Genomic DNA, 22944 nt, shown 5'->3' on the forward strand with positions numbered 1-22944 from the left:
TGAAGATGGTCAGAAATGAATTTTGACATCTCACATAGAAACGCCCAGTCTGTCACCAAGGGCAGCCATCAATGACTTATACCAGTAACTCACAGAAATTGATCGACTTATATATTTAAATTGAGCCACTTTCCAAAGTGAATCTGAATTTACCTGTCTTATTACTATAATTAAAAGGATTTTCACAGACCTTTTGGAAGTGTAACGTTTTCCACCAAGTCTTTCCTCATGCAGCAGCTGATTTGACAACAGTATTTCATAAATCTGCTGGAACTGATGACTGAATTTGCAGCCAGAACTTTACCTACACTAAACCACTCATTCCTGAAAAAGTTCAAAGTGAACTCAGCTGAACTGTACCAGCTAGGCAGAGCCACAGTTGGATTAAAAAAAGACAACCCAAGCCAAACCAACCAAATAAAAAAAATTCAAACCAAAGTAACTGGGGAAGCACACTGCCACCCTTCTTATATTTTCCATATCAAAGCAAAGAGTCAATTAGTGGAATTCCCTTGTTGGCCAGAAATTAGCAAAGGCAAGCTCAGTAACTTTGAGTATCCATATTTTTCTGTATGCATATGGAAATTTTAGTTTTACCTCTCCTGTTTGGCTCCTTCAGACTCGGTCCGAGAAGCAGATTTATTCTTTTGCTGTTTTAGAACATTATGAACACGGACTTTGTAGCTCTCAAATTCCGACGTAACGGATGCTTGTTCAGCCTATCACATAGAAAACAAACTGTTAACAAGTTATGCTGTTGAGTACTGCTCCCTTATTTCTCTAAAATGAAATGCATTTTACATGGGGAAAAAAAATTAAAACCACATGCTGCATTTTCTTCTTTTAAATGGATAATTAAAACAGTGACTACCATAAGAGATCATGTTTCTTTAGAATTTGAGTATCACAAAACAGAAACTTGAGACACTAATTTTCAACATACTAGTATTAAAGAAAAGAAAGAATATCTGAAAATTCAAAAACTGCATTCAACTGAGAGATTCAAAAGCAAAGGGTTCTGTCAACAGCAAAGGTGAAATAAAAAAAAGGGGGGATAATTCTGTTTTCCTTTTTTATATATTGTTCTAGAAAAGCCACAAATGCACATTTTCTTTTTTGGATCTTAGGACAAGCTCTCAGGTTCAGTAGTCATCCCCAAGATAACTAAAATGTTCGCATCTTCAAAAGGAGGATTTTGTAAAGTTCAGCTATTACTTACCTGCAGGTTGCATACCCATCATACAACAGAGACCATAAAGTAGCACAGTAATCTCCATAAAGGTAGTTTGAACATAGCAGTCCTACTATATTCTGAATCTGTCTCCAATGCAAACACTACATTGTAGGAACATATAATACAGTGCCATATGGACAAAAAACCCAATAAATAATAAAAACCCCTCAGCAATAGCGTAAGTTTTGCATGTAGTTCAGCCGCCAATTAAGAAGCTGCTCAGATTTCAGCATATTAAAGGGTGCTGGCAAATATTTTTCACAACTTTTTTTTTTTCTTGAAGTGGTATCTGTGTTTGCTGGTTTTATATGAAGCAAATTATATTCCTTTTTTTTGTTCTCCCATTTTCTTAAAAGACTTCTCTTTTCCCTGAGTGTATACTTGCCGACCATCTAAAATACAATCCCATCTCCTCACTACCACTGAAAGGTTTTCCCTGCTGGAAATATAAGTGTGCAGTCCAGATATTCCACAAGTGATGCATGACAACCAGGACACAGTTTGGCCTGTCCTCTATATCACCACTCAGTTACCTTAAGCACTGGGATAATTCCCAGCTCTTGACAGAGAAAAAGGAAAGAGTAAGGTCTGCAAAGTATTTTTAGAGAAGCAGACAGCGAGTGCAGTAAACCTCCCTTCTAAAGTCTCTAAGATTACTTCTCCCACTAGAGTACCTGGGCTGCTCTGCACTCTTCTTGCAGGGTTGCAATTTTTTGCTGGCAAGCACTCATCGTACGCTGGTGTTGCTCCGAAGACGTTTGCAGCTGTTCCTGAACTTTGTGCTTTTCTGATGTCAGAACAGCCACTTGAATCTGAAAAAGTCAGTTGAAAACTGAACTATAACAAAAGGTTTTCTTCTCCAAGGAGACATGCCACTGAGAACAGAGGATTCTACTATAGTAATTCCTGCACAGAATTTGTGAATAGAAAATTAAAATCCAATAAAAATAGAATAAAAAATAGACATGGGTTACCATGTAATAATTTTTAATAAAATTATGTTGCTTAAACAGACAATTCAAGATAAATTTATGATGGTGGTGTGACAGCATGTAAGAAAGCCAGCCTCTCTCACTTCCCTGCTACTTTCATTACATTCAATTCCTATTCTGCCCAACCAACAAAATTTATACAGACAGACAACACTTAAGATTTTTGATATGTTGTGTTATTTTGTTTTTAAATTTAATAACTTCCATTTTAAAGAATCATTTTGAAACATATCCCAGTTGCAAGCTTCAAACTCCGCAGTCCTCTCCTTTGATGGAAAGGGAAAGAGGAAAAAGACTGCAAATCTGTTTAAAGAAAGCCACAGGGAAAATATCTGGGAAAAGCAATAAACAGACAAAACTAATTGAAGAAACAATAACTTAGTAGTAAAAATAACACCTTTTTGTTCTTCATTCTATATTCCATTTGCCCATAAAAAGCACACATGTATTACTTAAATGAAAAACCTTACACTAAAAAAAAGTGAAGTTTCTTGCCTTATAGGCTTCCACTTGCTGCTGACTGGCTTCCAGTTCCCCTTTCAATGATTCCTGCAACATTAGATGATCATTTTCCTGCAAGATAAAATTACCTGGATATTAAAAACTACATGAACCTCAGCAACTTAATAATTCAGCTACCAGCCTGTTTTTTAAAATTAGTTTAAAAATGGAACACACAGTCATTAACATCTGGACTTACAGCTTGTTTTGAATCGGCCAGTTCTTTTTTGGTTTTTACCAGGAGTTGTTTTATCTTGGCATTTCTTTCCTCATCCTGTTGCATAGTTGACTGAAGGAATTCTAATGCAGAAAACAACATTTTTATGCAAAGGAAACATCCCCTCCTGTATTTCCTTAAAAATACTGAAAAATATTTAAGCAAATTCTGACAGATTCCTTAAGAGCTGCAAACAAGTAGCTTACGGTAAGTTTAGTATCCTTTGTCTAAATTAACACAAAGATTGTCAAATAAATGGAATGGTTCTAAGACTTATACTTAAGGATAGGAAGAAATTAAATTTTAACCACATGCTAACTAGTAAAGTTTTATGAATGTGGTATATTAGAATGAAACACATCACCAACATTCAGAACTTATGATTAACTTAATCAGGTAAGAAACAGTATGTCAGGCAGGCAAATTGGCTTTTAACTGCTGAATACTGGATGATAACCTAGTAAATTTTCCTTAAAGTCAAAATTACTTTTCCAGTGTAACTCTTTAGTATTCCCTGCAAATCTTACTCTCACTCATTGACTTGAAAAGATGTTTCTGAATTGCATTTTTTACCATTATTAACTATACCATAGTGACTCTTGCTGTTGATAGTTTACTCACTTATTTCTTCCTGTAGAGTCTCTTGCTTCTGTTTCTGAATACTTGTTTCTTGCTCAAGATCTTCTATTCTGCTGTCTTTATCAGTAATCTTCTGATTAAGTTCTTTTACCAGCCTTTCATAATCAGCTATTTCCATATCCATCAGTGTACTCTTCTGAGCATCCTGCAAGTTACACACGATGAAGGTAGAGCTTACGATTTGCTTTGTCTGCTCAGGCTTTTTAAATATATAAAAAACTATATTGCACATCTAACAAAAATTTTTTCACTATCCATATCCACCAGCAACACCCATCCATCGGGTTTCCATACGCTCAGTAAATAATCTGTTTTCTGACAATAACCTGAAGCTTTGAAAAACCTGTTTCTATCTTTAAGTTTTATCACTAGGTATTTTGTAGATATTAGTTTCTGTCAGTTTCAGTCCTTAAACAAGGGCAATTTCTGAACAGTGCACTATACATGTACCCTAGACATCTAAATTCTCTTCCTACTTCTACCCATGACAGGCCACATAACCCAAGTTAAAACAAACAAACAAACAAACAAAAATAAAAAATAAACCCAACAAAACCAAATCCAAAAGTACACATCAGCTCTCCAGTACAAAACCAGGGGCAAAAGCTCTCACGTTTTCCCTTTTACACACCTCAGGCTTTACAATCCTCCAGAAAGGGAGGACATTCAACACAGCAAGATAGGCCAAAATCTTTGGCAGTCCACTAAGTACTAACAAAAACACCAGCCCTACCTTTCTGGCCAGCTCTAGTTCTAGCATAGTTTTCTGCAGAAGTTTCTTTTCCTTCTGAAGTTGCATCTGAAGCTCCTCCATTTCTCGGAGAGCACCACTATGTTCCTGAAATTGAAATACTTCTCAGTTATGCAGTCCAATTTCAAAATAGATGTCAGTATCTGTTTATACTTATAGACACACATGCTTAGGTTGCACAAAGATAATTCTTTCTTTTTTTCAGGAAATTACTAGGAACCAGAGAAAAACCTCAAAAGATTATGAAGTGATTTTCACATTCTGTAACACCCCCCCCCAGTCTATTCCAAGTGACAGCCTTGCAAAGTTCTTTCAGTGATCGGACCAGGTTTTCAAAAGAGACAGTCAAGTAACACGAAGAGAAAGCATGGAACTTGATCTATAAAACCACAATTTGCCAAGGTCTAACAGAAATCACATCCAGTGAAAGTAACGCTTCAGCCCATTCACTATCTTGACAAAGTACTACCTTTGTTTTCTGTTCTTTTAAAAGCCTTTCAGCTTCTAGTTCTTTGTCAGCCTTTGCCTTGGCTTTTTGCATCTCCAATATCTGAGTTTCCAGCAGCTTAGCATTATTTTGCAGTGTTTCAACACGAGCCAGGAGGTCTTCATTAGCAGAGCGTAATTGATCATGCTGAAATTGTCATCGTGGAAAGATAAAAACATAAGCTGAATTTGTGTGTGATTTTTGTCAGATAAGATATACAGTCCTACAGATGAGTCTTGTCCAGCTTAACTGTTTTAAACCAGATTAACAGGCTAAAACGAGGTTAAATTAAAGTCACTAGCACATTTTGATTATTTTCTTCAGAGTTAATTTGCCCAGCTTTCTGTAAGATGGCTAGAATTAAAAGAAACCTGAAAAAAATACCTCCACATTTATTCTTTCTGCAAGAATCACCTTCCTCTCGCAATAATACAACACTTCTTTCAATACTTACTGTCCCACTCCAGATACAGATGCTGTATTTATAAACAAATGATCATACTACTAACACCTAAAAAAGACTGAACTGCAAACCTTATTGAACCACCAAGTTTTTCCAAGAGATGATATCAGTACATAGTAAAAACTGTTTCTTCATAACAAAATTGAAAAATTCAATGCCTGCATAATCAGGCAGAATATAATTTCTTATTTCTTCCTACGTTTCTCACTACTGGTTTGTGTTTATAAGGAAATGGTGGCCTAGCTAAATCTTCAGTGTATGGGGCCTGGGAGTTTAAATCCTAAATACCAAACTCATTGCAGCTACCCTTGCAAAAACGTGTCTCACAGCTGCTTAGTTAACATCTTAGACTCTTCTGAATGATACTATGGTACTCTGCATCCTAAAGTCTCATCCTTATGAAAAATGCAAAGCCCCATGATTAACTTAGTATGTTCAAATACTCTGTTGATTATATAAATAAATAAAAAAAAAGAAAAAAATACCCAAACCCACGTTTTGTTGAAGAAATAGAAGAAAAACTTTTCTCAGATAAACGTTACTGCACTTCATGAGAAGTATAGCTGTGCAATCAGACAAATAGTGCAAATTTGATACTTGCAGCAGAGTTGTATGTCCAAACAAAGCCAGAGATAAACACCTGCTCTTTCCTGTAAGTTGACCTGGAGCAGATTAACCTCCTTCTGCTGACAAAGCCAAACACCCTAGATATATTTACCTTTGTCATGGCCCAGGCAAGATAGCAGATGTTGAAAAAGAACAAACAAACCACTCTGAATTACAAGTCACTATTCAAGACAGACTTAGGCTACAAAACAGTACTAACAATGACATGATTAAAACTTACACTCAAAAGATAGGATTTTTACAGTAATTGTCAATATATCAGACCCACATACAGAACTGACCTGCTGGGATGACACCTGCAGCTGTCTTGTGAGGTCATCTATCTGACGTTCAAGATTACTTGCTCTGCCTTTTTCAGAATCCAGCTGTTCTCCTTGTTTATCATATTCCATCAAAAGATTCTTAACAAACACAAAATCAAATTTTTTTACAATATATATATTGCATAAGCACATGCATCTCAGAGGCCTACCTATCTTCCTGATATTTCAGTATATGAGTTGTCTTACTGCAACAACAGAAACATCGCAGTGAAATTAATGCTATTATTCCACCACAAACTCTGGGAGAAACCCTTTTCAGGTAATGAAATTCTAGAATAATTCAGGTTGGAAGAGACCTCAGCAGGTCTACATTCAACCTTCTGCTTAAAGTAGGGTCAGCAGTGAGATCAGACCTCATAACTCAGAGCTTAGTCCAATCAGGTCTTTCCAAGCATGGAGATGGTGCCACTCCCCTGGGCAACTTCTTCCAAAGCTCAACCATCTCATAGGCTAACAATGTTTATCCATGTATCCAGCTGTAATCTCTCATTTCAGTTTAAGACTATTGTCTTGTCTTGTACCACCTTTCTGATAGTTAACTGTCTTTTGTAAATGCAGTACTATTCTTACCTTATAGCTTTCAGCTCCTTGAATTACTTCTTTCATTGAAGCAGACAACTGATCTTTTTCTGATCGAACCAACTCCAATTCTTCTTTCAGAGCTTGCATCTTTTTAAAAAGAAGTTGTGTCATTAAAACAGAACACCACATGCAAAATGTTCTTCATATTAGGAAACAGTCAAGGTACCTCTTTTCGGCTGGTATCTAATTCTTTCTTTGCTTTCACAGCAACAACCTTAATTTTGTTTAGCTTCTCTCCTTTTTCTGCAGATTCTTTTTCCAGCCTCCCTAAAAAAAAAAATAAATAAGAAAATTAGGAAAATATACCTTTTTATTTCTTCCCGAGAAATGAAATTCAATTAGAACACAAATATCAGCATGACTTTAAAACCAAACAAAATACAAAGCAAGGGGAGATGTTCAAGTGTTCAATTCCGTTAAACATTTAATTTCAAGCTAAAACATACAGACAGCTTAAGGACAATCTTTCCCTGGAGAAAATTTCCCTGTTTCAGAGGCTTCCATCACAGTTAACATTAGGAGCCATATTCCTGTCTATTTCTACATAAATTTTAACAACTCAGAACCAATTTCTTGCTAGTGTGTTGGGATAACTGCAATGACGCAAGAGTTGGCAAAGTGTTGCTTCCTTCTCCTCTTGGCAGTCTTAGGAATTCTTATTCACACACTTCCCATATTTAAAGAACAAAGACTAAATCCACTACATTGCTTATAGCCAGATGTACATAGGAAGAAAAAGCCTTAAGAAATATCAAATCATACCCTACTTAAAATTGCTAACAATATTTTAAATCCCTAGTGGAAAGAATAGCTTCCTAGTAGGAAGCTGCATTGATATCTACTTCCCCATCTTCCTTGGCTTGTAGGAAATACAGGACAATTATGAAAAGAAAAACAATCCAAAGGACTCAAACCATTTATATAAAAGAGAACAGTGAGGAAGATACCAATTTTTTCTTGAAGCTCTGCTACTGAAGACTGTTGATCAGTTTTCTCAGTCATTGTCTCCATTAAATTCTGTATTATAAACAAAGATATGAGAAGTATTACAAAAATTTCTTTGTGATACCTGTTTTTTCCCTAACGAGCAACCAGAATTTTCAGCTACAGCTAAAATTACCCACATTTTTACTACCAAGAAAGTCTTTAGGAGAAATTTTATATCAGCTTGGTGAAAGCATAGTTACTTGAAAGCAAAACATTCCAACGTTTTAACAGCTGCTTTCCATTCTGTCCAAGGAAAAAATGGGAGACCATCAATTCTGCAGCTGTCAGTTTTACATAGCCAGCAATTCCCATGACCTAAAGTTAGGAGGAGATCAAGCGGGAGTTTTGTTTGAGATGAAGTCATAGAAAGTTAAGACGTGAAAAATGATGAGGTCAGTTAGTCCATCTAGTCAAATGATCGCTTTGAGGGCTATTTATAGGAAGAAAGGTTCAAGTACAAGTAACTTTTGTCAAAAAAGCATTATGATTGGTTTTGTTTCTTTTTTTTTTTTTTCCTAGGGGCAGGGAGGTGACTTTGAGGTGCTAGATGGGCTTTCCAGAAGGGGAACTCACTTTCAGGCCAAGAGGGAAAAAAATAAAGGAAGAAAAGAGAGAATTGAAAGTATTTTTTGAACCTTAATTCTGAAGACTTTAGAGGTTTAGTCTGTATACTTCAATAACAAAATATAACCTTTAGAGAACTCAGTTCATCTTTCACATTTCTAAGTTCAGTTTCCTTTTGTTCCAGAATGAAACTTAAGTCGTCTTGTTTCTCTGATCCTTTTTCCTGTTCTTGTATAGGACTTTCATAAAAAGCAAGTTTTTGAGTGACCTCTTCAATATTAGCTAGAAGATCTTGATTTTCAATCCTTGTTTTCTCACTGGCATTCTTCAGCTCATGAATATCATGCTGAAGAGCTTCTTTTTCAGACAACACTCCTTCCAGTTCTTCTCTCAAGAGCGCCTTTTCTTTTTCAAAATCCTGAATCAGGGATCTGTGTTCTCTATATTGAGCAGCATTTTCTTCCTCTAGTCTCTCAACTTCCTGCTGCAAACGAATTACTTCCTCCTCATTTTGCAGTGCAAGGCACTGCTCTTCTTTGATTTTTGACAAGCATTCATTTGCAATTTTTAACAAGTTAAGAGAATCATATTCTTCATTAGAATTTGAAATGCTGGACCCCACTTGCTCAAGTAGGTGGTACAGTTGAGTTCTTACAAGGGATGTATGCCTTTGTTCATTTTCAAGTAATGTTGATATATGGTCTTTTTCTGCAGTCATCATTTGTAGTTTCTTTTCTAAGTTTTCAGACTGCTCTTTCAACACTAACCAACCATCTTTTTCACATGTAATCTTTCCCAGCTCTTCACTTAATTCACCTTTATCCTGAATTATTTTCTTATTTTCCTCACGAAGATTATACACTTCAGATGAAAGCCGCTCTCTATCATGTACCAGAGATTCAATCTGTTTTTCCAGTTGCTCTAGCATTTGAGCATTTTCAGTCTTTGTAGTCAAAGCTTCATTCAATCTCTCTGTTAATTCCTCTACCTTTTTTGTCAGGTCATTATTGTGCTGGTTAGCAGCATCTACTTCCTGCTGAAGTTCCTGAATTTTAACTTGTTCTTGCTTGCACCTTTCCTGAAGTGTTTCTCTCTCTTCACCCAAGCATTTTACATCATTTAAAATATCCTTGTTTTGATCAGTCAGAGCAACAATCTTCTCTTCCAGTTCTTTTACAGTAATCTCTTTTTGGTTGATGGAGTTTGTTATTGCATTATTGTCCTCCTGAAGACTAACAATTTTGCATTTAAGTTCTTCTACCTCTAGCTGATTGGATGGCAATTTTTCTATTTCTTCCTGGAGGCGATTTACAGTTTCACGAAGAGCATCCCTCTCATTGAAAGCAGCTCGGAGTTTCTGCTGCAGTTGACTGACATCAGAAGCTTGCTGTTGTTTCATTGATTCAAACTCCTGGCTGATCTTTCCAGCAGATTCGCCTAGCTCAGCCTGGAGAGTTTCCATTGTTTCTCTCAGGCTGTTGTAATTGGACACTGCTTCTTCTTTCTCCTGAGTTAGCTTTTCAAGTTGTTCTCTAAGCTCCTGTGTTTCAAAAACTAATACCTTATTTTCTTTTTCAAAACCAGATAATAAAGTTTCATTCAATTCAGAAATTTCTGTCTTGTGTTGCTCTTTCAGAGTTTGAATCTCTAATTTATGCTCTTTTACAGCAGATTCATAGTGCTGTCTTGATTCTTGAAGCTCCAATTTTAGTTTTTCAATTGCACTGCAGTAATCTTCTTTAGTAAGCTGCAATTCATTTATCTTAAAATCCAGATCTTCCCGCTCATGAAAGTACTCCTCCTTTATGCGATGGATTTCCTCTTCCAGCTTTAGTTTGACATTGCTCATGTAAGTTAACTCATCTTTTAATATACTATGTTGGGACTGGAGTTCTTCCAAACTATGCTCCAGATACCTAACCTTTGCTTCCATTTTTGCTTCTACACAAGGTTCTTCTGGTGTATCTGCAACATCTATCCTGTTTTCTACATTTTTATTTAAGACTTCTCTCAGCTGCTCCAAGTCGTATTCATGCTGGTCAGTATGAGCATGCATTTCATTCTTTGCATTTTTCTCTGCCAAATTGTGCTGCAACTCATTTATTTGATTTTGCTTTTCTTCATTTTCTTTAGATGATATTTCAATCCGATGCATCAATTCTGACACCTCTTCCTGATGGGCAATTTTTAATTTTTCAAGCTCTTCATTCAGATTTTTGATTTCATTATGGTAACACTGAGAGTTGTTTTTAATAGTTTCTTGCAGATTTGTTACTTCTTTGGTTTTGTCTTCACTCACAGTTTCCAACTGCTTGCTCAGACACAAAATTTGCTCCTCGTAAGTAGATTTAATTCTCTGGATGTCATCTTGTAATCTTGTAACTTCTTTTTGACTGTCACTATGATGTTCAACCTGTTCCATCAACTCCATTTGTTTTCTCACTTGTTCATCTAATTCCATTTTCAGCTTTTTTAAATCCTCATTGTGCTTGCATTGTGCATTTGCTAATTCACACTTCAAAGCTTTTATTTCTTCCAGAGAGTCAATACTTGATTGTTCCAGTAGCTTCTGCAATTCTTCTGTCTTTGCCACTGCAGCCTAAACAAACAAGCAAGTTATTAAATACTGGTCATTTAGCACACAGAATTTTCAAATGAACTGTTTACAATAACAAATTAAAAAATATAGGAGTCCTTAGTCTTAAAAATTGCTATAGTTTTTAAATCTCTAACTATATTAAGACAATTCAAACACTACAGAGTACAGGAACATCTGCAGAATGAGAAAGGAAAACTAAGTCTTAAATCATGTTTACCGGAATAATTTCACAAAATGTTCATGACAGACTTCAGCTTTAGCAACTACCCTAATAACATATTAAAGATCAAATTACTTTTAGTACATCAAATTCAAGTATCTGGAATATAACACTGTTCATCAATCACAAGCAATTCACTCTTTATTTTATTATTAATTGAGGTTATTGATATAGGATAGATGCCTTGGCTGACAGGCTCCTTATGAATATCTAAATGTAAACCTCCTATCTCCCATGAAAAGACAGAGATGATTGACTGAAGCCATAACATATGTAGGCTGCTAATGCAGAGACTGAATTCTTTTTGCAGCTGTGGATCTAGACGATGTACATATGAATTTTATATTTATTACTATGGATTAGGAGGTACAGAGAAAATATGCTTTCATATATGAAGCCTTTAGATTTTTTAAAAGATCAAACAAAGGTAAGTGAAGAGAAAGGTCAAAATTAAAAACACAACAAGCAAACCTAGAAAATAAACAGAATTCTGAAATATTTTTGTAATATTCCATGGGTCTTTTCAATACCTCCCCTTCTTGCTTTATTTGAGTATTTTCTTTTCTCAGAGCTATGCATTGCTGCTGACTTTCAGCTTTTTCCAGAAGTACAACGTCCAGTCTTTCTGTGAGAGCCTAATATTAAACGAGAAAGATCACTGAAAGAGGAGTTTGTTAACAATGGAAACAACGATTTCTGAAAAATGTAGGAACTCACATATTGATTATGACCCTTTTTGTCAATTAAACATAGTCTGATTTTAAAAATTACTTTCAGCCCAAATAAGACTGATATGAAATAGGTAGACTCAAACAATGATGTTGGTTCTGTTAAAAATCCTACTTGTGATCAGCTAATTTTTAATCACCAGGTGGTGGTGGAGAAGTCCACCTTCTGTAGAACTGTCCCTCCAAATTATTCAAAATAATTCTCCAATTGATAAAGTCCTCCTCACTACCAGTTTTCACTTTCATATGCTATGACCCTTACGTTGAAAACGACATGTTCTTGCCATACCAAAACTATTCGAGTTACTTTCCTAAAAGTACTTCTTGGGACACGCAACTTTAATTATGTATTTCTAATTGCATCACATGGCTGTCTCAGAAGTCTTCTAAATGGCAGAAGTCTTTCTGCAATGGTCATTCTACATTAAACAAAAGCCTGTCTAACCAGCTACACAAGGAAAAAGTCTTGCTGTGGACATTTATAGAATTGTTTGGGTGGGAAGGGACCTGTAAAGGTGATCTAGTCCAAACCCGCTCCAATAAGCAGGGAGTATCTTCAACTCTATCAGGTTGCTCAGAGCCTTGTCCAACCTGACTTTGAACGTTTCCAGGGATGGGGCATCTCTCACCTCTCTGGGTAACCTGTTCCAGTGTTTCACCACCCTCCCTGTAAAAGAACTTCTTCCTTATATCTAATCTAAATTGACCCTCCTTTAGTTTAAAACCATTGCCTCTTGTTTTATCACAAAAGGCCCTGCTGAAAAGTTTTGTCCCCATCTTATAAGCCCATTTCAAGTACTGAAGTAAGTTCTCCCTGGAAATTGTACTATTCTGTGTAATTCCTCACAGAACCAACAGAATTTATGACAAGTGGAGGAAGGACTTGGGGGGAGGAGGGGGGAAAAAAAGATTTTAGGAAATGCCTTATATTCCTGAAAATTAATTCCATGCAATTTAAATAATAGTTTTAAAGCTATTTACTATTTACCAAATTATTTCTGTGGATTTATTTCAGCTAACTTTATGTAATACAGTAGAAACTTATTACGTATTCCTACCTGAATAATATCATCAGCTCCTGCAGTAGCTGCTTTAGATCTGAGTTCTTCAATCTCTTTCTCCAGTTCTGAAAAAAAGTAAAGAAATTTCACAGCATTAATTGATGCTCCATCATAGTAGCAGATTTCTAGTAAATCCAGCGCCTAACAACACTTCTATTCAAATCAGAGATGTCTTTTACTTCATCAATTTTTGTTTGTTACTGAGTGATAGAAAGGACTAATGGAAAGAGGACAAATATTCAGTACTACTTCTCCAGTGAGAAGTTTAGATTTAGATTTAGAATCTCCACTGAGTATGGTTTTCTGAGGAATCGAAACTTCCTTGTTTGGACAGAGGGACAACTGACAGGAATTCTTTTGATGATCATCTTACCTTCTATTTCATAATCAATTTAAGCCAGAGGAAAGATAGTACCTACTGGCTCTCTGAAAATGGCAGCAGGCAGAAAAACAAGATCTCACGAATAACCCCTCTGAGGAAAAGCCTGGTATAGCTCATCCCTATATCCTTATTGTTTCACTGGGCAGCTACCAGCAGCCAGCATAATTAATTAATTGTAATTCCAAACAAGGGGAAGTGACACCACCAGTCTGAGTAGTGGGCCGCTGGAGGAAAGGGGACAGCAGAGCAGAGAAGGGCAGCACACGACAGCACAGATTTACACAGAATACTTTTAGGTGGTTAACGTAAAATTTTGTTTAGGGTAGTTTACAATTTCTTGTTATAGCAGCAGATGATTAAATATAAACTAGCTAACTATCTTAAAGAAGCCACTGTGCTCCGCAACAGCATTAATTATGGAAAAAACTATCACAGACATTCCCCCTTCCATTTACTTCCTGAAAAACAACAGGTATTTATCCCTGTGCCAATATGAGGAACAGACAATGACATCCCACTGCAACTTTTACGCAAGCTACACTGTTCTGTCATGCCCATACTGCCAGATCAAAATTAATTTAACACCTGACAAAAGCAATGCTTTTTTTTCTTCCCATTCTTACTCTAAGGACTCCAGACCCTATCATTCCAAAATAAATAGTGAAATTGCAGAAAAAAACATCTAGGATATTTGCCTAGAATTTAAATCTACCTATAAAAAACATGTAGTGATATTAGAAAAGGTAAGATAGTACCAAACATTAAGGCAGAAATTGTTCTCTTTCCAGTAAGGTACCTGTACATCTTGACTTCACTTTCTGTATAAGCATCATTTGCTTTTTTGCAAACTTAATGAGGTCTTCTTTGGGCAATGTGTCCAGCTGTAATAAAAGTAGATATTAGAAAAATCAGTTTCCTCTAACTCAGACATTAAGAGAAACAGGGCATTTTAGCATCTGACTTCCGAGAAGTTGAATTTTAGGGCAAGAAACTCTTACCATGCATACCATAACAGTCCAAGTTACTGCCATTCTGTTATCCAATTCTGTTATTCCAAGTGCAATAACAGAAACTACTCCTAATTCTGTACTTTTCTGAAATAATATTGGAGCACAGAATTGGATAGCATCAGTTAGAGAGGAAAACTCAGTTGGGAAGGATTACAATTCAGTAATATAATTTGAACAGTGTTTTGAAAATAGCATGCTGTCCTAACATTGTCATTTTTAAAATTTACTTCCAACATATGCAAAGTTGTCTGTGACCATTATGAAACAGACTACTGCCAAAACTGGATGCTATTAATAATTTATCAAATATAACAGAAGGGAACATATCAAGAAGAGATTTTTTTCCATGTTTTCCAAGACACCTTATCCTAGTGTTTATAAACTAGGATAAGTTTTTCCTGTCTAGAAGACGGGAAATGCTAAAAATACCTTTATGTCTTCGTATTAGTCACAGCTTGCATGCTAAGCTTTAACTCTTTCAACTACTGCTATCCAAATAAATTAACTTTTTGAGGACTGATTACCTTTGATTTGCCTGATCCTGGTGTGCCAGAAGACACCACCATATCCTGCCCAGCATCTTGAACCTATAACAAAATGAAGTACAATCTGCAGTAACTAACTTGAAAAAAACTAAAATAAAATTTAAAAACAAGGTATTTGTGGGACTAGTCAGAAGCATAACGGAAGAAGAGCTACCATGATTATTAGAACAGCAGAATAGAAAACTCTTGATGTGCAAACCAGTATGATCTAATGATTCCATTACTGAACTGACACCTAGAGTTGATGCACTGAAAAATAATTTTATTTATGAGCAGCTTAAAAAGTGTGACTCACAACCTCATTTTCAAAGGAGACATTAAAAAAATGGCATGAACAAAAAAATACTTGTAGAGGGGCTGCAGTGAAATCAAACTTTGGGACCTTTTGAACCACATAAAGTCCCAATATTTTTTTTGTTTCTTAAACACATTAGTATTGCTAAAATTGTTGGCCTAACAAACTATATTTGAAAAGACTCTGCAAAGTCAGGACTCTTTTAAACCCTGAATTATAACTCCCCCTTTCCTTTCTGTTTTTTAAACATACTAGTTACTGCTATAATTACTGGCCTGACAAATGTATCTGAAAAAGCTCGCAAAGTCTGGGCTCTCTATTCCTAATGTACATGCATAATGCCGCCTTCTGTAAACTTCCACAGATCTAATCTGGGAGACTCTGTTACTTTGCTGTGATTTATATGAGATATGTTTATATATGATCAGGAACATGAAGAAACATATGTAGCCATGATAGTGTGAAGGAAAATGGAACAGAAGCTTCCAATATATTAAGGGTAGCATTTCCAAGTTTTGATCTTTACCCTGCTTCTTCCTTCATACTATCATATGTGCATGACTATATCTATATATATAAATATTTGTATTTTTATATATCTACATGTTTGTGTGTGTATGGATGTGTACACACATACCTTCACTTTTATTTTGCTACTTTCTTTATTCTGCCAGAAAACCCAAAACCCTTAGAGTAGATACTAAGGAAAAATCAAACTGAATTGGAACACTATAAGAATGAAGAATCACTAATTATTTAGGGGGAACAGGTGATACAGATAACAAAAAGGATCCTTATTAGAAATGTAAGTTCAAGTACACGCCAAGGACAAGGGCAGTTATACTTATGTATGTATCACATGGGCAAAAAGGTGATTTTTTTTCAGATGGCAAAAGGAAACTTATTAAAAAATAACGTACCCATTAAACATAAATAGAGCAGTACAAAAAAGCTATAAGGTTTAAGTTTCATATTCTCTTGCTATATAAAACTTTGTTATTAGTTACACTCAGTATTTCAGCAGTAGACAGCAAAATACTCTCACTACAAGCAGTATGCTTAGACAGCATAATTAAGTATAGCAAACCACATGTGCTGTTTAGAAAATAACAGCTCACGTCTCTCCATACTACAGCAAGGTCAGATGAATCTTTTTCTCACAATATTTTTAGTCTCTTTTAAGCTAATACATACAGAGGCAGAACCACATATCATATAAAACAACACATCCAGTTTCGCTGTTCTGGTAACAGAACCCAGAGGCAGTTCATGTAAAGCACTTCACCCATTTGAAATTAAAGAACAAGAAGGAAGATGAGCTACTAAAAGACCCTAAACTTCTCAATGATTAGGTGCATCCAAGCTGCAAGCCAGCAGACAGTAAGTATGCTTTTAAGCCCAACACCGAATACTGCAAGGATTTTTAAGTTTCTAGTCCATCATTCTGAAACCAGGGTATGCTTCCATACTTTACTGATATATATATATATATATATACACACATGTATACATATACACACTCTTTTTTTTTTTTTTATTTCAAGCCTACTTTATCTACTCTAAGGTGTTTCCATGCCACATTTCAGCATGTTCTATATATATTAACTGCTATCTGTCCCTCACTTTTGCAATAGCTTAACACAGAAATAAAGCCTTAGAAGCCTAACCAATGCACAAATGCAACATATTAGTTTTTGTTGTGAACTGTGGCAGTAATGACCACCACGAATAGCAATTTTCTGAGCAGCGTGCAACTATGAGGCATCACCAACTCTAAGTGTACCAAGTCACATCAAAACACTTCTTGAATTGAGATCGCTTCAACAGCAGCACTGAAACTCCATTAGAACGTGAGCAGCTCAGACATTAACAGGAGAGTCAATTTATTGTAGGTACTCTTCAACGCTGTATTTGGATTTGCCTTGGTGTTTTATGTAGATACAGACGCTTCAGTGATTTATTTGCTTGTGCTGGTAGGTGTTTCACAGCTGACGTGGTGTTAACACAGCGGGTCACCGCAGCGGAACAGGAGCCCTTGTTGGCCCGTGGGTGCTCTCACAGAGTCACCACTCCGCGCACCCGCCGTGTCACCCGCGCCTCGCTCCCCTCGAGTCCCTTCGAGCACCGCCTGCTCCCCCCCGGCCCTGACAACAGCGCCACGCCCCCACCCTGTAAGCAGGGGGGCACTGAGCAATCCCCTGGAGCCCGGCCCAGCGCTCGCATTTCCGCAGGGCAGGGCCGGAGCGCCCCTTCCCACCCGGCCCGGGCGGGCCCCGCGCAGCTGCCGCCCACCGGGGGCGCCGAGGAGGCGGCGCAGGGGCCCGCGGGCTTCCCCAGCCCGTCACCGCGGGCAGTGACCCCGGGAGGGGGAGGCGGAGAAGGGGTTGGTCCTCACCCTCCCCGGCCCCTCCACGCTGCACCCAAGGTCACGCACCGCCTCCCTGCCCACCCGCTCCAGCTCCGGTTCCCCCCCGAGGGCCCCGCGCCCCCTCTCCCCCAGCCGCATTACCTCCATGGCGGGGCCGGCCGGCGGCAGGGGCGGGCAGGTCGCGGCGCCACAGCCGCTGTCAGCGCCGCTACATCCTCCCCAGCCCGCTTCCGCCTCCGTCATCCCGGCACGCCGGGAACACGGCTGCCGGCCCGCCGCGCTCCGCCTGCCCGTCACCGAGCACCGCCCCGGGGCGGGCGGGGGCCTGGGAGTCGGCCTGAGGCGGGCATGAGCTGGGAAGAACAGGTGACAGTGCCGAGATCATGGTCTCCGCTTCATAAGAGCGGCACAGGGGTACGGCTACACCACCGCTGTAACCTGCCCCTTCCCTCTTCCTGAAGGGGCTCCTGAGGGGAACCCGCTGCTGCAGGCACGAGTGTCTCTCGCTGTCACCGTCGGGAGAACATGACAAAGTGCTTAGGCAGAAACTTAACAATTCAAGACCCTGTTTTTAATATCTTGATGGAAGCACAGAGTGATTAAGTTATTTATCGAGTAAGTGCGACGGGTGACAAGAGGATGGTGCCACACTCTTTTCGGAGGTGACCAGCGACGGGACGAGGAGCAATGGCCAGAAACTAAAACACAAGAAGTTCCATTTCAACATGAGGAAGAATTTTACACTGATAGTGGCAGAGCACTGGAACAGGCTGCCCAGGGAGGTTGTGAAGTCTCCTCCTCTGAAGGCATTCCAAACCCACTTGGATGTCATCCTGTGTTACCTGCTCTAGGTGACCCTGCCTTGCAGGAAGATTAGACTAGATGATCCCCAGAGGTCCCTTCCAACACTTAGGTATTCTGTCATTCTGTAAATTTAAAAATGAAGGTGAAGGACTTACAGGAAAATTACCAGAAGCCGGATATTACGGCTTGTAGTTATGTGTTTTTTAAGAGACGTTTTCTATGCCAGTTTGGGTAGGTGTTTGAGGGGACCAATACCTACTTTAAAGGGTACACGTTTTTCATTGTAATCATGCATGCACTTTCGTAGTGCCTGAATTATTTTTCACATTTCATGATAAGTAATTGATTTTTAATGAGAAGTTGCCTGAGAGAAACAATTTAGGCATATTTATGGTTCACTGGATAAATACTGAATATTGCCAAGTTAATTATAATGTCATGAGAGAATACTATTTTATTTAAAGAATGAGAGTCATGTTAGTCAAAACGCTACTCTCAGAAGAATAATTTGCATTTTTCCAAGTCTGCTTACAGTCATTCTTCTTTTAAATTTCAAATGGCAACTAGTGACAAAAGACAGAAAGGTTCTTCACATATACCTCAGAAATTGTTTCCTTTTTTCTTTTTCCCCTCCAATACATTCACTGTACATTATGTATATTTATTGTGTATTCTAATCTGTGCAGGTACACAACTGTGGCAGGAACATATGGTTCCACGGTCACACAGGTTGCTGGCAAGGAATAAATGTCCCTAATGAAACATCAAGAAGCTGTTTTTTCATTACTTCTATTATACTTTTTAGAAGCCTCGTAGGGCATTGAACAGGTTAATTCTTCCTTTCCCTTTCCCCTTTGGGATACTCTGAGCTGAGCAGCTACACCTGTGCTGCCATGATCTAACATGGATGTTTGACACAATTTCAAGACCATTTCTAGATACAGTCCTTCCAAAACTATTCTTAGCTAAAGCTTCGCATACCAGACAATGCCATACTGCACAGCTCTTGTGCTTCAAGGTCAACCTCCAATTGAATTTAGACATTTGGGAGAACACTTCAGGAAAGTTTACCTTCTCTTTTGGAAAACCGCATAGAAAACAATGTTTCATGCAAATTTGCTCCTTCCATCTGTCCTCAGAAAATATGATCCAGCTCTTGGGTCATCTCATGTCTTAGCCTATAAAGAAATTGATTTTGGAGACAATCCAAGGCAGACAGACACAGAAGAGTTTTCAGATGTGTTTATACTGAAGACTGGTTTACTTATCCCAGGCTTTCTGGGGATTCTGGCTGGGAACTACTCACCCTCCCCCTGCTCCCTGTTCCTGTGAGACAAGTACTTCACAGAGACAGGCTAATTCTCCCCTCCCACCCCCCTCCATTTTGTGGAACAGAATTTAGGTATATTTTTACATTTGAGATTGTCTTTGACAGTCTTTTGTTCTGGTCCTGAATTGCAAAAGCAAGTGCAAAGCATCCTGATTAGGGAATGGTACAAAAATTTTAAAAAGTTTCTAGAATAACTAGAAGAAAAAAGATTGAGGATTTTGGCTTTGATTGTTTTGGTTTGTTACAATACACTGTACATTGTTCCATATTTTGTGGGGAAAAAAGTGTCAATTTGTACCTCCAGTAGTCTTACATAGTTTTCTTAAACAGTTTATGAATTGCATGTCTTACATATCTAGAAGGAGCCAGTAAGTTGATACATAATAATTCATGCATCTAATTTGAAACAAGTTAAGTGAGAAAAACTTGAGTAATTTACGTGCTTCCTATATCCTGTGATATTATTATCTTTGTAAAGGAGAATTAATTAATATTTTTAAATAGCATTGTTTATGTAAAACAAGATTGTCAGGACATTTATGAGATGTGTTGGGGCAGAGCATAAAAACTTTCAATCCTGCTTTCGTTGGGAAGCCAAGTCCCACGGGGCTGTGATTAGCCCTTACTTCAAGGCAGGGTGCAAATGCTTGTTCACCATCATTGGAATTATTAGACCTGCAAGAATTTTTCTGAAGAGCACAGAATGAGAAAATTACTCTATTTTTGCAGCTGAGGAATGTGTTTTCAGCATATAAGAGCTGATGCTTTGAATACTTTCCACTGTAGAATTGCCTTTGCAACAGATTCTGAAGATCACAAACGCCTGCTTGTGAACCAAGCTGGGTCAGAGTTCTTGCTTTGAGCTACCTCTATGTCTTTTCCACATGCCACGTTAGTATAAAGGAAAGCAACGTATGAATTTACAGTATGTTAACTATTCTTCTCTGTTTGGAAACCTAAAGTATTCCCCTTGTTCTGTGCAAATGAACTGTAGATTATTTGGCTGACTATGGCCATTTCATTGGGTTGGGTTGAGGTTTGAGAACTTCTTACAGGAGTGGAATGAAAAAAGTTAAGAGTTATTAATTTTAGTACTAATTTGTGTGTGAAGGATTTGATTAGGTGTTAAAAAACCAAAATTGTATACATAGTCCTTAGTTCTGGTCTCAAACTGCAGTAGGAAACAGAGGTGATTAGTTTGGTGTTCTTATCAGCAAAACCCACCAAGCCTGCTGAATAATTAGAGTGAAATTGAAAAAAAGGAACCATTTCTTTCCTGCTCTTGGGGTTGGGTCTGACTATGAAAGCCTGCTCAGTTGTTAACAGAATACGAAAGTCCTTTTGACTGCACACAGAGGTAGTAGCAATTAGACAATGAGCGAGGGTTATTAGTACAAAAATTACTGTGAATCAAGAGGCCCAATTTTAATAATTAAAAAAAAAAAAATTAGTTACCTTCATTTTTAGGTGCCTAACCTAAGACTCTATCTATACCTATATGGACTGTACCACAGCAGGACCCAATGTAGCTTACTTTTGACATAATCCCTCTTGTCTCCATGTCATGGTAGATGGCGTCAACTGTGAGCCGTCACACAGTCCTAAAGGCAATGTGAGCTCACACAATGGATAAATACCAGCTGCCCTTGCAGCAGGCTATGCCAAAGCCCTTCTGCAAAATAGTCCACGAGTAATTTGCCTCTTCAACATTAACCGTGGGACACTGCTGCATGACAGCATTCCTGATCTACCTACACAGTGCCTCAGTCTGTTCTTGGTTTGGAGGGCAGACAGAGCCTTTTATCCAGCCTAAGCCTGTGACTTTCAGTCTGGCAGCACAGTTTGATTGCAACCTATGAGTATGAAGGCCTTAACTTTCATTTTCAGTGTGCCTCCAGGCTCACCTACAGCGAGACAGACCTTGCAACATACATGGAAGATGTGAGGGAATATGGAAGATTCAGTCCAGGCTTAAAATATGTTAATGTACCTCGAAAAAGTGGCAGCATTAATAATTAACCTTGTTGTAAAGATAATGCTTTTTGTGAACATATTGTCACAAATCATTATAAAAAACTTACAAAGTATACATTATAGGATTGGATGTCCATATCTGATATAGATAGGACAAATTAAATAGAAACTTCTTCCTGTACATAGTCTGTGTTCCTAACTGGACAAACAGCGACTTTGAATCCAAGCATGAAGCAGATTATCTACAGTTAAATTAGTGAAAAGGAAAGCAGTGTCCATCTGTCTTTGAATGCTAGCTGGGAAGATAAAACAGCTCTCTTCTGTGTTTCTTTCTTTAATTTTTTGAATCTTGGTGCTTCTTCCATTCTGTTTCGCAAATGGTTGCATTCCATGTGAAAGTAAAACAGCTCCCTTAGTTGCTGTTGACAGCCAAGCTAAAGGCTGGTCACGACTACTCTAAGAATAATACAGCAGTACATGTTAAACAGTCTGTATCAAAGCAGGAATCTTCAGTCATTTCTGCAGGAGGATTTGTTTTGGTAGTTGTTCACACGGAGCTAAGAAGCAGAACCATGTGAACAGTTACCATGTATTAATCAGCACTGATTTTGAAACTTTTTTTTAGAGATGAATAACAGAGTTTCTCCACTATCAAAACTCTGCACGTACACTCTCTTCTAAAAGAAGACACAGGCAGCATTAAAGAAGTTGCTGAGGGATTGCATTAGCTAAACTAACACAGATGTTGCACCTGAGAAGGTTAGTAAAACTGTGCATCTAGGCAAGTGGATGAATATAAAGCATAGATGTATATTCAGGACATATGTCTAATAAAGTTCTGTACAGAGTTCTACCTCCACAGTAAACAGTCCTTTGTTTGCACCAGCAGCTTGTGTTTGTTTCCCCCCTTTTTTATTCTGGGACTACGCTCTGACCTGTGTTAGTTTTTGTCTGTTGTTCATAGCAGCTGAATTGCAGCTGGGTGAAGAGTTACCTAAGCAAGTGAGGGAGCAAAGGTGACTTTCCCAGTGTGATACAAGCCCCTTATTACATGGTGCCTCTATCCTTGTGGTGGCTGCGCAGCTCCCTTTCAACCACTGTCAGCATTTTGCACTTCTGATAGATTCAGAGATTTCAAAGGAGGAGCAAATATGCCTTCTGTGTGACCTTTTGTACAGAGCTGCTCAGAAAATGTCACCAAGATACTGAATTAAGCATGTTTTCCATTTACTGATATCTCTTGTGGCACTGAATGAGGATT

At 38.0% G+C, this 22944-nt stretch overlaps 1 protein-coding gene across 2 annotated transcripts in view; it reads right to left on the reverse strand.

Moving 5' to 3' along the window:
- The window catches only part of GCC2 (GRIP and coiled-coil domain containing 2), a 28830-nt gene extending 10988 nt beyond the window's left edge, over positions 1-17842 (reverse strand). For both annotated transcript variants that reach the window (XM_027889641.1, XM_027889642.1), the window contains exons 1-17: positions 17717-17842; positions 14892-14954; positions 14154-14238; positions 12973-13040; positions 11717-11821; positions 8495-10966; positions 7764-7833; positions 6983-7083; positions 6805-6903; positions 6193-6312; positions 4804-4968; positions 4317-4421; positions 3566-3728; positions 2927-3027; positions 2722-2799; positions 1909-2046; positions 598-719 (exon numbers count right to left, since the gene is read on the reverse strand). In XM_027889641.1, coding sequence (XP_027745442.1) covers positions 598-719; positions 1909-2046; positions 2722-2799; positions 2927-3027; positions 3566-3728; positions 4317-4421; positions 4804-4968; positions 6193-6312; positions 6805-6903; positions 6983-7083; positions 7764-7833; positions 8495-10966; positions 11717-11821; positions 12973-13040; positions 14154-14238; positions 14892-14954; positions 17717-17818 — 4157 coding nt within the window. In that variant the 5' untranslated portion in view covers positions 17819-17842. The remainder of the gene's footprint in view (positions 1-597; positions 720-1908; positions 2047-2721; positions 2800-2926; positions 3028-3565; positions 3729-4316; positions 4422-4803; positions 4969-6192; positions 6313-6804; positions 6904-6982; positions 7084-7763; positions 7834-8494; positions 10967-11716; positions 11822-12972; positions 13041-14153; positions 14239-14891; positions 14955-17716) is intronic.
- Positions 17843-22944: the final 5102 nt, after the last annotated feature.

Source organism: Empidonax traillii, unplaced genomic scaffold (assembly GCF_003031625.1).
Source record: "Empidonax traillii isolate 1590-97213 ecotype Southwest subspecies unplaced genomic scaffold, ASM303162v1 scaffold268:size1028579, whole genome shotgun sequence".
Classification (NCBI taxonomy): domain Eukaryota; kingdom Metazoa; phylum Chordata; class Aves; order Passeriformes; family Tyrannidae; genus Empidonax; species Empidonax traillii.